At 38.6% G+C, this 18,075-nt stretch overlaps 1 protein-coding gene across 3 annotated transcripts in view; it reads left to right on the plus strand.

The window, feature by feature from the left end:
* Positions 1 to 17,864, plus strand: part of DCDC2 (doublecortin domain containing 2) — a 143,529-nt gene extending 125,665 nt beyond the window's left edge. For all 3 annotated transcript variants that reach the window (XM_027958438.3, XM_042236817.2, XM_060403768.1), the window contains 2 exons: positions 11,254 to 11,562; positions 11,704 to 17,864. In XM_027958438.3, coding sequence (XP_027814239.1) covers positions 11,254 to 11,562; positions 11,704 to 11,802 — 408 coding nt within the window. In that variant the 3' untranslated portion in view covers positions 11,803 to 17,864. The remainder of the gene's footprint in view (positions 1 to 11,253; positions 11,563 to 11,703) is intronic.
* Positions 17,865 to 18,075: the final 211 nt, after the last annotated feature.

The following is an 18,075-nucleotide window of genomic DNA, read 5'->3' on the forward strand; positions in this document are numbered from 1 at the left end:
GTTGTGGTGGAGCCCAGGCTCTAGAGCACAGCTCAATGTTTGTGGTGCTTGGGCTTAGCTACTCTGTGGCATGTAAGATCTTCCCGGCCCAAGAATTGAACCCATGTCTCCTACACTGGCAGGCAGATTCTTTACCCCTGAGCCACCAGGGAAGCCTTGTACTCTTCTGTTTACCACAGGTCTCAGTACTGAATTACACATTTATGTTAATTGCTCAACCCCTGGGGGCATTTGAGTTTGTGATGCATGATCTACACACACAGAACACAATGGCATTTTAAAGAATCTGCAGCCTAGAAGCTATCACCAGAAATAGGAGGCTTGAAGTGCAGCTGTGCTCGCTGACAGTTTTGTCCCTTTTAGAGAATGAGAGGTCACTTACAGCTTCCCTTATGAATGATAAGGTCAGTGGAGAGCTTGCTTCTGTTACTTGTTCACATGCCATAAGACACACAGAAACGTGAAGAAGGCTATTGCTTCTGACTAGACCCCTAAATCTATTTCAGTGAAATGGATTTATTAAATCAGTGAAATGTGTTTATTCATTCCTTAAGGGGTTACAGAAAATCCTAAATGAACTTTTTGGTCAGTCAGCTCAGTCGCTCAGTAGTGTCTGACTCTTTGCGACCCCATGGACTGCAGCACCCCAGGCCTCCCTGTCCATGAGCTTGCTCCAGCTCATGCCCACTGAGTTAGTGATACCATCCAACAATCTTATCCTCTGTCGCCCCTGTCTCCTCCTACCTTCAATCTTTCCCAGCATCAGGGTCTTTTTCAAGGAGTCAGTTCTTCACAATGGGTGGCCAAAGTATTGGAGTTTCAGTTTCAGCATCAGTCCTTCCGATGAATATTCAGGACTGATATATTAAAATAAGGGCTTCCCAGGTGGCTCAGTGGCAAAGGATCTGCCTGCCAATGCAGGAGACGGAAGAGATGCAGGTTCAATCCCTGGGTTGGGAAGATCCCCTGGAGGAGGAAATGGCAACCCACTCCAGTATTCTTGGAGAATTCCAAGGACAAAGGAACCTGACAGGTATAGTCCATGCTGTCACAAAGAGTCAGACACGACTGAGCAACTGAGCATGCTCACATGAACTATAATATTAAAATAAGAATTATAAAATGTTGAGAACCAGAAGCGAGGCGGGTCTTGACTTCTTTTTTTGCCATGGAAGAAACAAAGCCCCTTACTGTAGTGGGAAAAGCCACTTCCCCACAGCCTGCGGGGGGCATAGGTGGGGGCCTACCTACACTGTTTGGCATTCTGTCTGGACACCTCAAGGAACAGAAGCTGGGAAATAAGGGGCTTCTATTTCATTCCAATCCCAAAGAAAGGCAATGCCAAAGAAAGCTCAAACTACTGCACGATTGCATTCATCTCACATGCTAGCAAAGTAATGCTCAAAATTCTCCAAGCCAGGCTTCAACAGTATGTGAACTATGAACTTTCAGATGTTCAAGCTGGATTTAGAAAAGGCAGAGGAACCAGAGATCAAATTGCCAACATCCACCGGATCATGGAAAAAGCAAGAGAGTTCCAGAAAAAACATCTACTTCTGCTTTATTGACTACCCCAAATCCTTTGACTGTGTGGATCACAACAAATTGTGGAAAATTCTGAAAGAGATGGGAATACCAGACCACCTGACCTGCCTCTTGAGAAACCTGTATGCAGGTCAGGAAGCAACAGTTAGAACTGGACATGGAACAACAGACTGGTTCCACATCGGGAAAGGAGGATGTCAAGGCTATATATTGTCAGCCTGCTTATTTAACTTATATGCAGAGTACATTATGAGAAATGCTGGACTGGTTAAAGCACAAGCTGGAATCAAGATTTCTGGGAGAAATAGCAATAAACTCAAAAAGCAGATGATGCCACACTTATGGTGGAAAGTGAAGAACTAAAGAGCTTCTTGATGAAAGTGAAAGAGGGGAGTGAAAAAGTTGGCTTAAATCTCACCATTTTGAAAACTAAGATCATGGCATCTGGTCCCATCACTTCATGGCAAATAGATGGTGAAACAGTGGAAACAGTGACACACTTTATTTTTGGGGGCTCTAAAATCACTGCAGATGGTGACTGCAGCCATGAAATTAAAAGACGCTTGCTCCTTGGAAGAAAAGTTATGACCAACCTAGACAGCATATTAAAAAGCAGAGATATTACTTTGCCAACAAAGGTCTGCCTCGTCAAGGCTATGGTTTTTCCAGTAATCATATATAGATGTGAGAGTTGGACTAGAAAGCTGATCGCTGAAGAATTGATGCTTTTGAACTGGTGGTGTTGGAGAAGGCTCTTGAGAGTCCCTTGGACTGCAGGGAGATCCAACCAGTCCATCCTAAAGGAAATCAGTTCCAAATATTCATTGGAAGGACTGATGTTGAAGCTGAAACTCCAATACTCTGGCCACCTGATGCGAAGAGCTGACTCATTGGAAAAGACCCTGATGTTGGGAAAAACTGAAGGCAGGAGGAGAAGGGGATGCCAGAGGACCTGTGAGATGGTTGGATGGCATCACTGACTCAACAGACAGGAGTTTGAGTAAACTCCAGGAGTTGGTGTTGGACAGGGAGGCCTCGCGTGGTGCAATCCATGGGGTCGCAAAAAGGTGGACACGACTGAGGAACTGAACTGAACTGAACTGAACTGAACTGAAGTATCTCACAAACGAAAAGAGGTTCCACCTGAGTGGAGGGCTGCTCGGCCTCCACTGCCTTCACTGAAACAAAAGGAATTGTATGCAAATAGCCTTTTCAGCTTCAAGTCAACCTCCTCTTACTGATTTGTATTGCTATTTGGTGCTGCAGGCATCTCACTCTGCAGGAGGAGTTAAGATGAGGATGCTCTGGCTTCTAAACTTCTCTGTGCATCTTCACTGAGGCTTTTTGTGACATCCCCTTGGTCAATCTGTTTAATTGATAGGAATGGTGTTAAAATGGTGTTAAAACATTAAAATGTTGCCTTCTGGAATTTCTGATGTAAGTGAAAGAAGATAACATTTACTTGCAAAGTGAGAAAACCTAATGGGATAGGTTTTTTTCAAAAATAGCTATCTAAACATAAATTCTCAAAGTATTATATCTTATCCTACTAGTGTCTGGGCCCTTGTGGAATTCAATGGGTCTAGGCTAGTCAGCTGTCAGCGGGTCGCCAGGCCAAACATTCCCTCTCCGAATCCTTACAGTGTCATATCTATGAATAGAGCCACTTTTTTTTTTTGTAGGTCATTGTACTTCAAACCACATCCAAACCATTTTCCCCTACCTTGTGAAAGTAAGCCTCTGAAAGCTGAAAACAGGAAGCGGTACTTTGCTGTCATGAAAAATTGAAACTGATTATTTCCAAACACCTCATTCAGCTTGGGTAGGAGATGATTTTAGTCTCCATGGGAACAGAAATAAAACAAGTGTGGTAACTTCTTTACTTTCAACATCTCTGCCTGAATTCTGCCATCAAATCCACAGAAACACCTATAACAAATCCTACTCCCAAATTTCAAAGGTAGCAAATGTTACACCGAGAAATGAACATCTAAGTTGGTATTTTTATTGGGGGGGTAGTGTTCTGAGCTCCAGTTTCTAGGTCTAGGATGTTTCAAGGATGGAGCAGGAATGATAGGCAAGAATGGAGAGGATGTTTGGTTGTTTAATAGCAGGGCTTTTAAAGTTTCAAATACATTTCTTGGGGAATTCTGATACAAATATAAGAAAAATCAACATTTACTTCTAAAGTGGGTGGAACATCAGCTGTAGGCGCTATTTAGATGCTTTCCCATTTCTAATTTTTGGTGCCGTGGTTACGGTCAAAGGTGTGATGTGAGTTTAAAGTGTAAGTTATCTAAGCAGTCCCATCTGTCTATGAAAATGCCTTCCAAGTAATTGATGCTTCCTATATTTTGTGGCTTATTTCCATATGATTTCCATATTCCATCTTCTTTCCTCTTACCACTCAGGAATCCTAAGTTAACCTTTGTAGCTGAACACATATTATCTTGAAAACCTGAATACTTATGGTTTCCCCTGAGCCATCTGTGCTTGAATGCAACCAGCAGTAATAAGTACCAGACCTCTTCTGTCTTGCCATACAAATCAACCATTTTCTCAGGATGGGCTCTTACAAAATAAACAATCAGGTATGCATGTAGGCAAATGCAGGCAAAAAGGCACTTGGAATATCAACACTGGTGTCATGTTAAGAAGAAAATCTAGTATAACTTTTCTAGTAACTATTAAGAGCAATTGTTTGTGATAGATAACGTGATTTTAAGAAGGTAAAAGTCTCAACTTACAAAAACTTCTATGTATAAGGGTACATGTTTTCTGTAACTGTCCACATGTATGTAATATGTCTGTTAATCTAGCTGCACTCTGGATGTTCCTGATGTCAGTGAAACTGTGAGACTGAAATTTATCTGCATGATTTGTGTGATCATTATGTGTATCAGTTTAGTGAGTGTAGAGGGTGAGGTTTAATGAATACCTTTTCTTGACTCCAGTGAAATGCAAGAATTGTGCTTTATACAGAATACAGTATTACACAATTACTCATAGGCATGAGCTAACCTTGAAAGGTCAGGATGGAGCAGTTTTCAGTATCTACCTGAAAACTGTTCTCTTCAAATTTTAGTCACAAATTGGCTAAAGTTTGACATAAACACCAAGGGAGAAGATCTTTAAGCATAGGTAAAAATATCTTCCTAGTTTATTGCCTTGGCAATGATGTGTTTCCTTTTTATAAAGTGACTCTTCAGAAAGAGTGGCAGGGTGATGTAATTAGAATAAATCCTGCAGAGCTGTCTTTATGGCTGAACATTATTCTGTCAACAGTGCTGTGCTTAGATGCTCAGTCGTGTCTGTGTCTTTGTGGCTCTGTGGACTGTAGCCCTCCAGGCTCCTCTACTCATGGAATTTTCCAGGCGAGAATGCTGGAGTGGGGTGCCCTTTCCTACTCCAGGGGATCTTCCTGACCTAGGGATGGAACCTGCATCTCTTGCATTTTCTGCATTGGCAGACAGATTCTTTACCACTAGCACTACCCAGGAAGCCCAACAGTCAGTCCTATTTTCTCCCAGTGTTCAGTTAAATCAATATTTTTAACTTAAAAATATGATTTTCATCTCAGTTCAGTTCAGTTGCTCAGACCCCATGAATCACAGCACGCCAGGCCTTCCTGTCCCTCACCAACTCCCGGAGTTCACTCAGACTCATGTCCATCGAGTCAGTGATGCCATCCCGCCATCTCATCCTCTGTCGTTCCCTTCTCCTCCTGCCCCCAATCCCTCCCAGCATCAGAGTCTTTGCCAGTGAGTCAACTCTTTGCATGAGGTGGCCAAAGTACTGGAGTTTCAGCTTTAGTATCATTCCTTCCAAAGAAATCGCAGGGCTGATCCCCTTCAGAATGGACTGGTTGGATCTCCTTGCAGTCCAAGGAACTCTCAAGAGTCTTCTCCAACACCACAGTTCTTTTGGGGGGTGGTGGTATATTTATGATATTGCCTGTGTTATACATGGATTAGAGCCTCAGAAAACTAAGATCATGGCATCCATTCCCATCAGTTCATGGCAAAAAGATGGGGAAACAATGGAAACAGTGAGAGACTTAATTTTTTTGGGTTCCAAAATCACTGCAGATGGTGACTGCAGCCATGAAATTAAATGATGCTGGTTCCTTGAAGGAGAAGCTATGACCAACCTAGACAACATATTGAAAAGCAAAGATATTACTTTACCAACAAAGGTCCATCTAGTCAAAGCTATGGTTTTTCCATTAGTCATGTATGGATGTGCGAGTTGGACTATAAAGAAAGCTGAGCACTGAAGAATTGATGCTTTTGAACTGTGGTGTTGGAGAAGATTCTTGAGAGTCCCTTGGACAGCAGGGAGATCCAACCAGTCCATCCTAAAGGAAATCAGTTCCAAATATTCATTGGAAGGACTGATGCTGAAGCTGAAACTCCAATACTTTGGCTGCCTAATGCGAAGAGCTGACTCATTTGCAAAGATCCTGATGCTGGGAAGGATTGGAGGCAGGAGGAGAAGGGAACAACAGAGGATGAAATGGTTGGATGGTATCACCAACTCAGTGGACATGAGTTTGAGTAAACTCTGGGAGTTGGTGATGGACAGGGAGGCCTGGTGTGCTGCTATTCATGGGGGTTGCAAAGAGTGGGACACAACTGACTCAACTGAACTGAACTGTTTTCATATCACACAAAGCAGAGGATAACAGTACACTGAGATTAGAGTTTGAATGGTGTTCTGAGGAGTGACAACTGGCCTGAGGGGTGACAACTGGCCTGAGGGGACAAGGAAGGCTTTGAGAGAAGGTGGGTCTATCAGAGGGAAGGTAAATCCTTCCAGGCAAAGGCAGAAGAAACCTGATGAATGGCTAGTGCCAATTTTTCATTACAACTGAAAAGTCGTCCATTGCTGAAGTGCACATGCTAATCTATGGAAGTCATCCTTTTTTGATATCTCTTGCTGACACATTTGTATTACTTTTAAGAGTGAATAGAGGTCAGAAACAAAGAAAGCTATTGAATGGTAAATTTGTCGTGAAAAGTGCCTGACATCGAACTCAGAAGCAAAGATAAAAGTGACTAACTAAAAGCAAGGGTGATTAGTTTATGAAAATCACACCCAGCCGTCTCAATGGACTGGAAGTTGAACATAAGCCTGCATTTTACCTGTATTAACCAAAAAGAGCAAGATGACTGCCGTGTCTTGCTGTATTTTATTTGTTTTCACCGTGAATGAGATTTAGAAAGGATACTGGTCTAAGTGGCTCACTAGAATACAATTTCATTAATGCAAATCCTGTACTATACTATCTCACAGACAACCTCTCAACTCCTTCCATTCAGTGTGAGAAAAATGGAGTGGTAACAGTAATAAGCATACATATATATATATATATATATATATATGCATATATATGTAGCTTTTCCAGTTTATAATGGTCTTTCATGTGCATGATCTCATTTGGTCCTTACTCAATTCTGTGAGGTCATTATTTCCACCAGACCATAGCTTTCTCTTCTTGCACAGTATATATTTTACACTGCCAGTTGACATCACCATTGTAGAAGACGTCAGTAGGCAGAAATTTTATCTAGGAACCACTGCCCACCCCCCATCACCACCCCCCGCCTCGTGATCTTCTTCAAGTCTGAACACAGTCCTTTGGGATCACAGGGGAATTGGCTCTTGCAGGAAGGAGAGGTGACGTCATGTATGAGAGCTCTGCTTCCCTTCACTGTAAAAGGGACAATGTGATCGGACCTGGGAAAAGGGCTCTTCCCTGCCTGTCTCTCTTCCTCCTTCTTCACTTTCTCAAGTTGAACTTGAGATTCTTACTCTCATCTTTTCCGTTTCTTTCTCCGCAGACCCTCTAACCCCGCCCTTTTGGTGCTGTGTGTACTCTCCTCTGTTGAAACTGTTAACTTCATCTGGATCTCGTAAGGTTCTTTGGGTGAGTGGCGGCATGGAACGTGGGCTCCATGTACAGGTCACCCCCGCTCAGTGAGCTGACACTGGCGTCTGGTGGATGTGACTGTCCCTGTTTAGCTAGGCAATCAGCCAGGTTCAGCTTAACAAGAAGAGGCTCAGAACTTGGGGATTTTGAAGAAATTAAATAGTTGCTAAGTTTTTTTTTTTTTTTTGATGAGGTGGAATGAGAGCACACTTAAAATATAATGTGGCTGTCTATTAATGGACGCCCACTCTCTTATAGAAGCAGTGTTTTTTTAATTTTTTACCTCTTTGCAAGCCCTTACTTACTATGGTATAGATTTTATCCTTGTGTGTGTGTGTATAGGTATAAAACTCAGTGTTCCTTCTGGGGATGATTTGATTGATGTATACACTGGAAACATCTTTAATAATTGAATGCTTGCTTCAAAGGAGATTACACCAAAAAGCGCATTGCTTTTCATTTATTCATTACAGATCTGTCATAGAAGCATTTTTTCTTTCTTTTCTTTTTTTTTGCCCTGAATTGTAGTGTTGTAGTAATAGTAAATTTCGTGCACTCAGGATATTTTAAAAGATTATAAGCCTTTTAACTAATGTTATCATTCTATTTAAATTGATCAAATTGGTATTTCAGCCCCATAATCTTGCATTTCTGAAAGCTGAGCTAACCAGATATGGCTTCTTTTGATGACTACTAAAATAGCTGTGCTGGAGAAAGTCTAATAGAAATAATGGGGTGAAACATAACACTGCTTGTTAGTAGCTGTGACAATAACAGCAGAGAACAGAGCCTGAATTTAGGGCTGAGTATCTCTGTCCATAAAGGGAGATTAGTATATGTCGCAGCCCAGCTCTTTTCATTAAAGGGGAAAAAAATGAATATACATTTGGGAGTAGAGAAAAGAGTAGGATGAGAAACTCAAAACCAGAAACCAACACTCTATCATTTGGCAACTTTTAGGTATAAATCCAGATGTCAGTAAAGGAAAACAGACTTTTCCCCATTGAGACAGCAGTAGTCACCTTAGCAGACTTTAGCAAGCTCTTGTAATATATTCTCAGAAGCAAGGGACCTATCTAGATTCCTGAATGATTACACTAAAATTTGAGTTTTCTGTTGTTATTATTAAAGATTTTGTGTTTAAAAAATGCTAACTTTTCTTTAAAACCAAAACCCAAAGTTGTTTTGAATAAGGCGAGTTTTGTTGTTGTTGTTTAGTGGTAAAGTCATGTCCGACTCTTTATGATCCCATGGACTGTAACCTGCCAGACACCTCTGTTCGTGGGACTTCCCAGGCAAGACTACTGGAATGGGTTGCCATTTCTTTCTCCAGGAGATCTTGCCGACTCAGGGTTCGAACCCCAGCCTCCTGCATTGCAGGCTGATTCTTTACCATCTGAGCCACCAGGGAAACCCTAAAGCAAGTTTAGGCATAGTGAAGATCACATTTTCCAGGAGACAAATAGACAATTATCCAATTCTCAGAGACAATTTGCAAAGAAATCGTTTTATTCTTACTGGCTATTAGTGCTGTAATATTTCTGGATTTTGTCCTGTCCTGCTTCACATACTCTGCCTAATAATCTTCATAATGGTCCTTCCCTCGATCGGCTGGTCTTTAATAGAAATCCAGAAATGTTTTGTTCTCAGGTCAGTAATTCTTTAAACAGTAAAAGTATTATTGTCAGCCACCCTTGAGTGTGCTTACAGCAGCAACTAGGTAAATTATCAACTGCTTGTGCTATTACTGTGAGGAAGAATACAGGACTTTGGGACAAGATTGCCTTGGCTTCCACCTTAGCCCTGTGTATTCACCTGCTTTGTGATGCTGGCAGCATTGAGTGATTTCTCATTTTCCTAATTCATATAATGGGCATCAGAAGCCTATTTCGCAGGGTTCCCGGGAGGGTTTTAGGAAATGATGATGTATGAGGACTGAGAGTGACGTTTGGCTCTTACGGGTGATGGGCGCTTAGTGTGCTTGCTGCCTGCCTTTTGCTCTCCACCTGTAAATGCAGTTCATGCCGTCCTGTACAAATCTCTGTGCACAGAGGTGTGAGCTCTGGCCTCAGGCCACCTCACCCCACCTTGAGTTACTGCTCTCTTGCCCTGCCCTGGATCACATGATGTGTTAACTGCCCTGCTCTGCATTCTTTGATGTCTTTTCCTGTTCAAAATAATGTGTTCAGTTTTATCCAGAATTTTTAGTCTACTCTGCTCCATTTCCTCCCTTCTTTACTTCCAAAACTGAGTGCATAATGGTAACTTATAAGACTATTTATAGCCCCATAAGAAGAATTTGGGGCTTCCCTGGTGACTCAGATGGTAAAGAATCCACTTGCAATGTGAGAGACCTGGGTTCCATCTCTGGGTTGGGAAGATCCCCTGGAGAAGGGAACGGCTACCCACTCCAGTATTCTGGCCTGGAGAATTTATTCCATGGACAGAGGAGCCTGACGTGCTACAGTCCATGGGGTCGCAATGAGTCGGGCACAACTGAGTGGCTTTCACTTCACTTCACAAGAATAATTTGGGCAGTTAGAGGAGAATGGGCTTTCAGAGTTAGAAGGGAGGTCAGAGTTATTGCATCTCAAACCTTCCTTTTCCAGATTCCAGAAGATTAAGGGACCTGTTCAATGTCAGATAGCTGGAAAGAGGCAGGTGTGGGGTCATAACATAAAATAAATTCTATGTTCTTTCTACTTGATCCTTAAAAAAAAAAACTATTATTTTATTTATGGCAATGAAGAAATGTGGTAGGTTCAGCGAAGAATGAGAACAAAAATGAGAAAACATTTTATTATTATTATTATTTTTTAGGATCATGCAGTGCCAAGTGCTTTGCTAGGTACTATATATAACTTATTTACTCCCCATGGAAGTTTTATTACATTCTTCTTTTTTTTAAAAAAAATTCTTGTTTTACAAGTGGGGAATCTGAAATTCAAAGAAATTGGGTAATAGTACCTGGCCAAGACTTGAACCTGGGTCTTTCTCTCTCCAAAATCTTGCCTCTGGAATTTTGCTTCTTGTTCTCTTTTAAAATAGACTTACATGTATCCAAAGAACAGTAAAAACTCCTTTGGAGTTTATAAAGTACTTAAGCATTTTTATAGAAAGAACTTATTGTTTCTTGGCTTTGGATCTTCACGACAATCAATTTTTGTATTTGCAGATATACAGTCAGCTTTCTTAGGCATTATGTGGAAAGCTGTCCACATTTCTTTTTTTAGAAAACCTGGATTCACATCCTTGGCATCGTCGTCCCCTTTTTTCACACTTAGAAATTTAAATATATACCAAACACTAGTGGTGGGGATGATAACCTCTCCCCAAAGGATTTGTTTTTAATCTCCTCCTCTGGGCCAGACATTCCACTAAACATTGGCCAAGGATCTTATAGTTTAATTTCCTCTTTGCCATGGGGAGTAAGAACATTAATTTTGGAGTCACATGCTTTGTTTTCATTCTGGCTCTTCCACTTAAAAGCAGTGGAATCTTGACCTAGATACTTGATCTCCTGGTACCTTAGTTTTCTCACCTGTAAAATGGGAATACTACCAACCTTGTAGGATCATTGTGAGAATTCAATGAGAAAATATTTGCAAAGAGTGGTATCTATAGCTATTCAGTAGAGGTTACACAGGACATACTGTATATGTGCAAACGTACGGAAGTTTTACTTGACAGTCATACTATAATTATTATATGATTATAATGTGCCATGGAAAAATCTCTAGTCTGCTTCCTATCCATTATTTCTTTTGATCCATCAGAGGCCAGCAGAAATAGTAGATGAGGAAGAAGATAAAGAGAAGGAAAACAAGGAGGTGGAACAGAAGGAAGACTTCTCAGGAATGAATGGTGAAGTTAAAGAGGAAGGAGGAGACCAGCAGGAGCCTGAAGCTCCAGAGCAAGCAGAGGAGATCCTGGATCACAGGGAGGAGCAGGCGGGTTCTGCTGCTCGTGTGAACGGAGGGACGGATGAAGAAAACGGCGAGGAACTGGGGCAGGTTAATAATGAGCCTCAAGAAGCGGCGGAGGAGGAAATAAAGTCTCAAGGAGCTGGCAGTGGACATGAAGAGGTATTTCTATAGGATTATTTACAAGGATTAACTATTTATAAGGGTTAAAGACAATACTGAGTCATTTTTTTTCCTTGTAAATTTTATTGCCTCTGTAACTAAGGAGCTAAATATCTTTGTTTTCATCTATTTTTCCCTCAGGCTGATTTGGACCCTCAAAGACCACCAAAACCAGAAGTAAAAATCACTAGTCCACAAGAAAATGATGACAACGAACAAAACAAGGATAATTTGTCATAGCATGGATGATTTTTTAAAAGAAAGCATATTGAGTATAAGAAAAATGAAGGATTAAATACTTGAAGAAGTATATAGCTATTGCTAAACATAATGTGACAATGTGGTTGAATACTACCTACTGAAATTTAAAAGCAGAGGCCTGGCTAATGGGAAAGACTAGATAACTTTGAATAGCTACTAAAGGAGAGTGACTTCTTTTTATGAGCTATGTTTTTAAAAGTCATGTAGAAAAATTAAGTGTAATAGAGGGGATTTTGCACTGGAAGACAGTTAGCCACTTGTTTTTGTAAAGATGAAAAAACACAGGACCATACCTGTTCTTGAGAAGTGAGATTATTGGATGGCAGCTTATGCTAAAGCACTTATCTAAGAGGGCATAGAATTTTAAAAAAAGATAATAGGAATGCATGTACTATTTTTTTAAAGCAATAAACTCTTGAATAAACTAATTGCAGCTTAGTTTCAGAGATAATTTGAAGACGGCAATAGACTGAAATGTTTCTGTGTCTTGTTGACATTCCCTTCTTTCTTCCTCCTTAGCCCAAATCCACCTTAACAGAACTAAAAGGAAAATGCAAGATATTCATTTTGGAAGGAGGAAGTACTCACTCAATGTATTCCGCCACAATATTGTCGTGCCCTTCCCTTAAGTACTGCAGGTTTTAATCGTCGGCTTAAATGATACACACTCAGGAAGGAACTACAGAAAGGAACACCTAATTCTGTCTCTGAGCCTGTCTGGGTGGTTTACAAACTCTGGTATCCTATGGATTTTAGCTGATCCAGTCTACCATTACCAATAATACTCCTCTCTTCATATTATTATATTAGAAAACTCAATATTGGGTATTCCAAAGATTGAATTTTCTCCAAACAGTTTTTTTTTTTTTTTTTTAACAAAAAGAGCAAGGCCGTGTAGTAGGAAAAAAAAAAAAAACCTAGGCTATAAGATTTTATTATGCCTCGGTTTCTCTTGCTTTTTATGTTATTTTTTATTAGAACTGCCCTGTCATATTTTTTTTCTCTTAGGGGTATCAGCAAATACTTCTTTTCATGGTCAGTTATATTTAGACTTTTAAGGAGATTCTTTTCTCTATAATTTGAAGCTATAGGAGAGAAATTGTCGAAAAAAGTTTAAAAAGTGTCATAATGAAACCAGTTCCTGATTACAGTTCTAGGGTTAATTAAACTAGATTGCCTCATCAGGTATATGTAGAGGAAAAAGGTCACGTTAGTTTTCAATTTTTAAGAGATGATGTAGTTCTTCCTTAAATATGAGAATAATATGTTTTCTCATATTAAAGAATATTTTTTGTTAGTTATGTAGAAATTTGCAATTTTAACTTCTTGTGCTTTCATAGAATTCATTATTAATGATGATTTTGAAAGATTTACCCCCCCCAGGTTTCATAACCAATCATCTTGTAATTAAAGTTATATAAAGAGCTCAATAATACTATAGAAAACTGATATATTTTTCTTAAAAGCTATTTTAATATTTTCCATAAATAGGAAGTATATGCAGTGACTATAACAGTATTGGAAAGAGATACTGATATACAGGTGTATTAATTTAGGAGGATGAATTATAAATGGGGGACTATATTTCTAATATAAGCTCTAGATTGTTCTTTCTACTAGTAAGCTTATTTTTTCAAGTGAGACAGTATAAAGCTTTGCAGGTGATAGGCAATCATCTTAACAACCTTTGTTGCTAGGGCAATAGACTACTTTGTTTTTTAATGTTAAATTCCTACACTATAATTGGGTCTAGAGTTAATGATTTCAAATAGTTTATAAAAATAAAAGATTGCATATAAGAAATTATAACTAATTATCAAGGTGATTCTTCTTTCTTTAATGAAGATTTTATCTGTCTCTTCCTTCTTCAATAAAGATATTGTCTCTCATTTTTTTCCTGTTCTTTGCTTCATCATACTTAACATTTTGGAGAAGGGAATGGCAACCCACTCCAATATTCTTGCCTGGAGAATCCCATGGATAGAGGAGCCTGCTAGGCTATAGTCCATGGGGTTGCAAAGTAAGACATGACTGAACGACTAATACACACACACGCACACACACACACACACACATACACACACACTTAACATTTAGGTTTGGAGGAACTTTTTAAGAGTCATCTTAGTGAAGCACAATGTCACTTTAAATGAAACACAAAGTTTGGTATTTAAATATACTGAAGAAAGTGATAGGCTACAATAACTGTAGCAGAAAGTTTTAACATTGGGATATAATACTTGTATGTGAATAATTCACCACCTATCAATAAGATCGGAGAAGGCAATGGCATCCCACTCCAGTACTCTTGCCTGGAAAATCCCATGGACGGAGGAGCCTGGTAGGCTGCAGTCCATGGGGTCACTAAGAGTTGGACACGACTGAGCGATTTCACTTTCACTTTTCACTTTCATGCATTGGAGAAGGAAATGGCAGCCCTCTCCAGTTTTCTTGCCTGGAGAATCCCAGGGACAGCGGAGCCTGGTGGGCTGCTGTCTATGGGGTCACATAGAGTCGGACACGACTGAAGTGACTTAGCATCTATATGATATAATTGTGACCTAACTTGGGGAATGAACAATCACTAATGACTTTAAAACACTTTGCAAGCATATGTTACTAAGGAAAAAAAAAGAAAAAAAATGTTGTCTTATCAAAGAAGAAATAATTAACAGATGATTTCTGTAAAGGGTCATTTTGGAGATGATTTTAACACAAATGATGCAAATTAATTCACCTCCCAAATGATATTTTTCTTTTGGGAATGGTGGCCTCTGTGGCAGATTAGCTCCACAAATTGAGACTCACTGACTGATTTGGAGACCATTTATGTGAGTGAGCAGAAGAGATCTTGGTTAGGCTTCCGGTATTGTTTTATAAAGGGTTCTATAAAAAACCGATGGAGGTTTTATGTGGTGACCAGTCATAGAATGTTTTGATCTGTTATTTCTTGTGACAGTTTTCCGTTTTAATTTTTTATTCTATTTTTCATAGTTTTAATTTTAATCAAATGCTTTTCTTAAATTTAATTGCATTTAACACACTTGTTGACAATGGGTTTGTTAGTTGAAATGGAACACTGGGAGTTATGTTGCCACCCCATGGATGGCAGCACTCCAGGCTTCCCTGTCCGTCACCAGCTCCCGGAGCTTACTTGAACTCATGTCCATCGAGTTGAACTAAAGTCATTTTTCACGCAAAGGACAGTTTATCTGGTTTAGTTTCTATTTAAATAGCATTTGAGCATCCATGGATTTCTCATATAAAACAAGGTACCCTGGCCATAAGATAACTTTTTACTCATTATATTTCTCTATGATCATAGGATGACTTTTTATTTAAGACATTTTTGGAGGGGTGGTATTAGAAAGCCAGACTCATAGGAAGAGATTAATACCCTCTTGTGCCTCCCATTTTATTTTGTGTTAATTCTTGTTGTCATCTGTAAGCATAGACCCATATATATATATATATATGACTCGGAGTCAGTCAGGTCTCTCTGTAGGCTCACAACTGTGAAGCCATACTAATATGAACTTATGTTAACTCTTCTAGTTTATAGCTCATAAACCAACATCCCCCAAAATTTCACTGAATACCCTGTCTTCTACCCAAAGGATAAAGCAAATTCACCCAGCTAAAATTGTGGCCACTGAACAACAGGAAGTCTTCTTTATTTTGTTAACTGACTCTCCTAAAGGATCAGCTCTATCCTTTCATTTTTTGCTCAACAAGGAGCCAAGGCAAAAATTTAGAAAGTAGACTAATTGCTAAGCAGAAAGCTTCACATCTGAACTGTTGCCAATCTGAACAGAAATAGACCACATAGATACACATAGACACATAACAGACAGTCACACAGATGCACTCACACACTTTAAAATGTTGAAAAAGACTTCCTCAGGCACAGCATTATTAATACAATAAGGCTCTTGAGAGAAGCAATGGATATAAACTCTTAGGAAATGCTAAGAAATGATGTATATCATGGTGCTTTAAAAGTTAGTTCCCAAAGACTATAGGATATTTTAAATTCTTCTCAAAATAAAAATCTACCAGCATTTTAATGGAAAATTCTAGGGAAGGGTGAGATATGTATCTCTCTATATAAGCTTATTTTCCCAAATTAACTACAGAGTACAGTTCTTCAGTCATCAGTCTTAAGTACCAAAAACTTTAGGTGCAGAATATGTCCTGCCAACACAGGATCTGTGGAAAGTCATTACTGCTTGTTAATGTGTGTGTGATTTCTATGAACATCTAGAGAGGACTCTGGTATCAAGTAGCCAAGTTCACTACAAAAAGAATAAAAGTCTGACTCGTTAATCTATTAGTTTATCTAATTTTAAAATTCAGGGCAGAAGATTTTTAGGTTCCTTGTATGAGTGATACATCCTGAAATGGAACAGGTTTTTTTTAAGGTTAGTCTGCTTTTCTGAGGTGACGAGCATGTACAGTTCTTCATTATTAAATATCATTTTTGTAAAAAGTGTAAGATTCTTGCTTTTCAGAAAATATCCTGGTATTTGGTTGGGTCTGATTTTGTTCTTACTACATGAAATGTGTATATTTCTTACCATGAAGTCTAAGTGACTTGGATGGAAAACAAATATGTGCCCCCACATGTTGATGAGGAAGAAAAATACTGTTTTTGAAGAGGCATAATGTCCTATAGGATATGGGGAATTAGAAAAGAATTTTTAAAAGTCTTGATAACAATAAAGCATTCATAAAATTAGGAGATGACTAATGCAGGTTCATTGACTTGAGCCAACAACTACACTTAGCTTTAATCTATGAATGGGACCAAATGAGTTCTCCGTAGTTTCATCTGCTTAAACTATATATTTTAATTGAAGGTTTGAGTTATTGTTAATGTAATGGCATATGGCAAGAAGAAATGATAGTAGTCAATTTTAGAAGATAGCAGAAAACCTATTTTTTGGCTTCAATGTTTTTCCTTTGTCTTAAATCCTTAATATGTCCAAAGATAATGGGTGATTATTGAAGTTTTATGTAAAAATTAAGTTGAGCTCATCATTTTTGTATGATTTATGTTTAGAACTCTTCTTTATAAGGAAATTTATTTATGTTTTGATCAAATTATGAGCATTTAGGTTTTTACTTCTGTATCAGTGCTCACTCTAAAATATGTTTGCTCTATCTTTTCTCACTCTATAAGTTTGCTGTATTATTTTTAGCAAATAGATCTGTTTTATATAATTAAAATGTGTTTGAATAGTTGTTTGTTTATAATGTTGTGTTGCTGATATTTCATGTATTAATTTGTATATGATATTTTTCACCAGCATAATAGTAACTTTTGATTTGAACCATGTGGAAATTTAGCATATTAAAAGATACTTCTGTTTCTATTTGGCATAGGTATTAAACCTCATTATGTAAAGAAATTTTTTTATAGCTTCATATACATGTTGTTTAGCTGATAAAAATTTGAGGAATTTTAGAAAAAAAATTGTTTTTTTCTTTTATGAAATGATATTAGAGAAACACAGGTTCAGAATTTTTGCTATGATAAATATACATATCTTTAAAACAGAGAAAGTTACTCACATTTTTGTAGCTAGAGCTATAGGAATAAATTCAGTTTTACAAAGAGATTGGTTAAAATTCTGCTTTGGTTTGTGAGAGATTCACTGCCTTCATTCTATTGAGTTAAAATTGTTTTTTTCCTTTTGCGCTTGAAAAACAAAAGCAATTAAGCACACTCATTTTGCCTTCTTGACACATAATAACAACGTGTGTGATTCAGTTACCATAACAGAGAGCACATTTATGTACCTGTCAACTGTCAATGTGCAGTTGACCTCTGTATCTTTGTTATTCCAAGGGCAAACCTGAGCAATGGAGGAGGCATCTAGATTGCCAAAGTCAAATCTCTTTAGACCATATGACTAATTGTCACTAGAAACTTCCCACAACCAACAAGGACTGTAGTTTCTACAAGGTATTGTAAAATGGTTAGCATGTATTGGCTATAAAATTCTTATTTATGAAAATAAATATACAGCTTTCCTGCAGGTTTCTAAGTGTTTTTTTTCCCCTCGGAATGGAACTGTAATCTATTAGATCATTGTCCAGGTCTCTCAAATGCCCTCACAAATTAGATCTTTCATTAACAAGACAAATAATTCGGACATGTCCTACACTTCTGTTTCCATTTATTATGGGTTTAGTAATAACAAAAATGATTTTGAATTGCAAAAAAAAAAATACACTTCAAGTTTAAAA

This window comes from Ovis aries, chromosome 20 (assembly GCF_016772045.2).
Source record: "Ovis aries strain OAR_USU_Benz2616 breed Rambouillet chromosome 20, ARS-UI_Ramb_v3.0, whole genome shotgun sequence".
Classification (NCBI taxonomy): domain Eukaryota; kingdom Metazoa; phylum Chordata; class Mammalia; order Artiodactyla; family Bovidae; genus Ovis; species Ovis aries.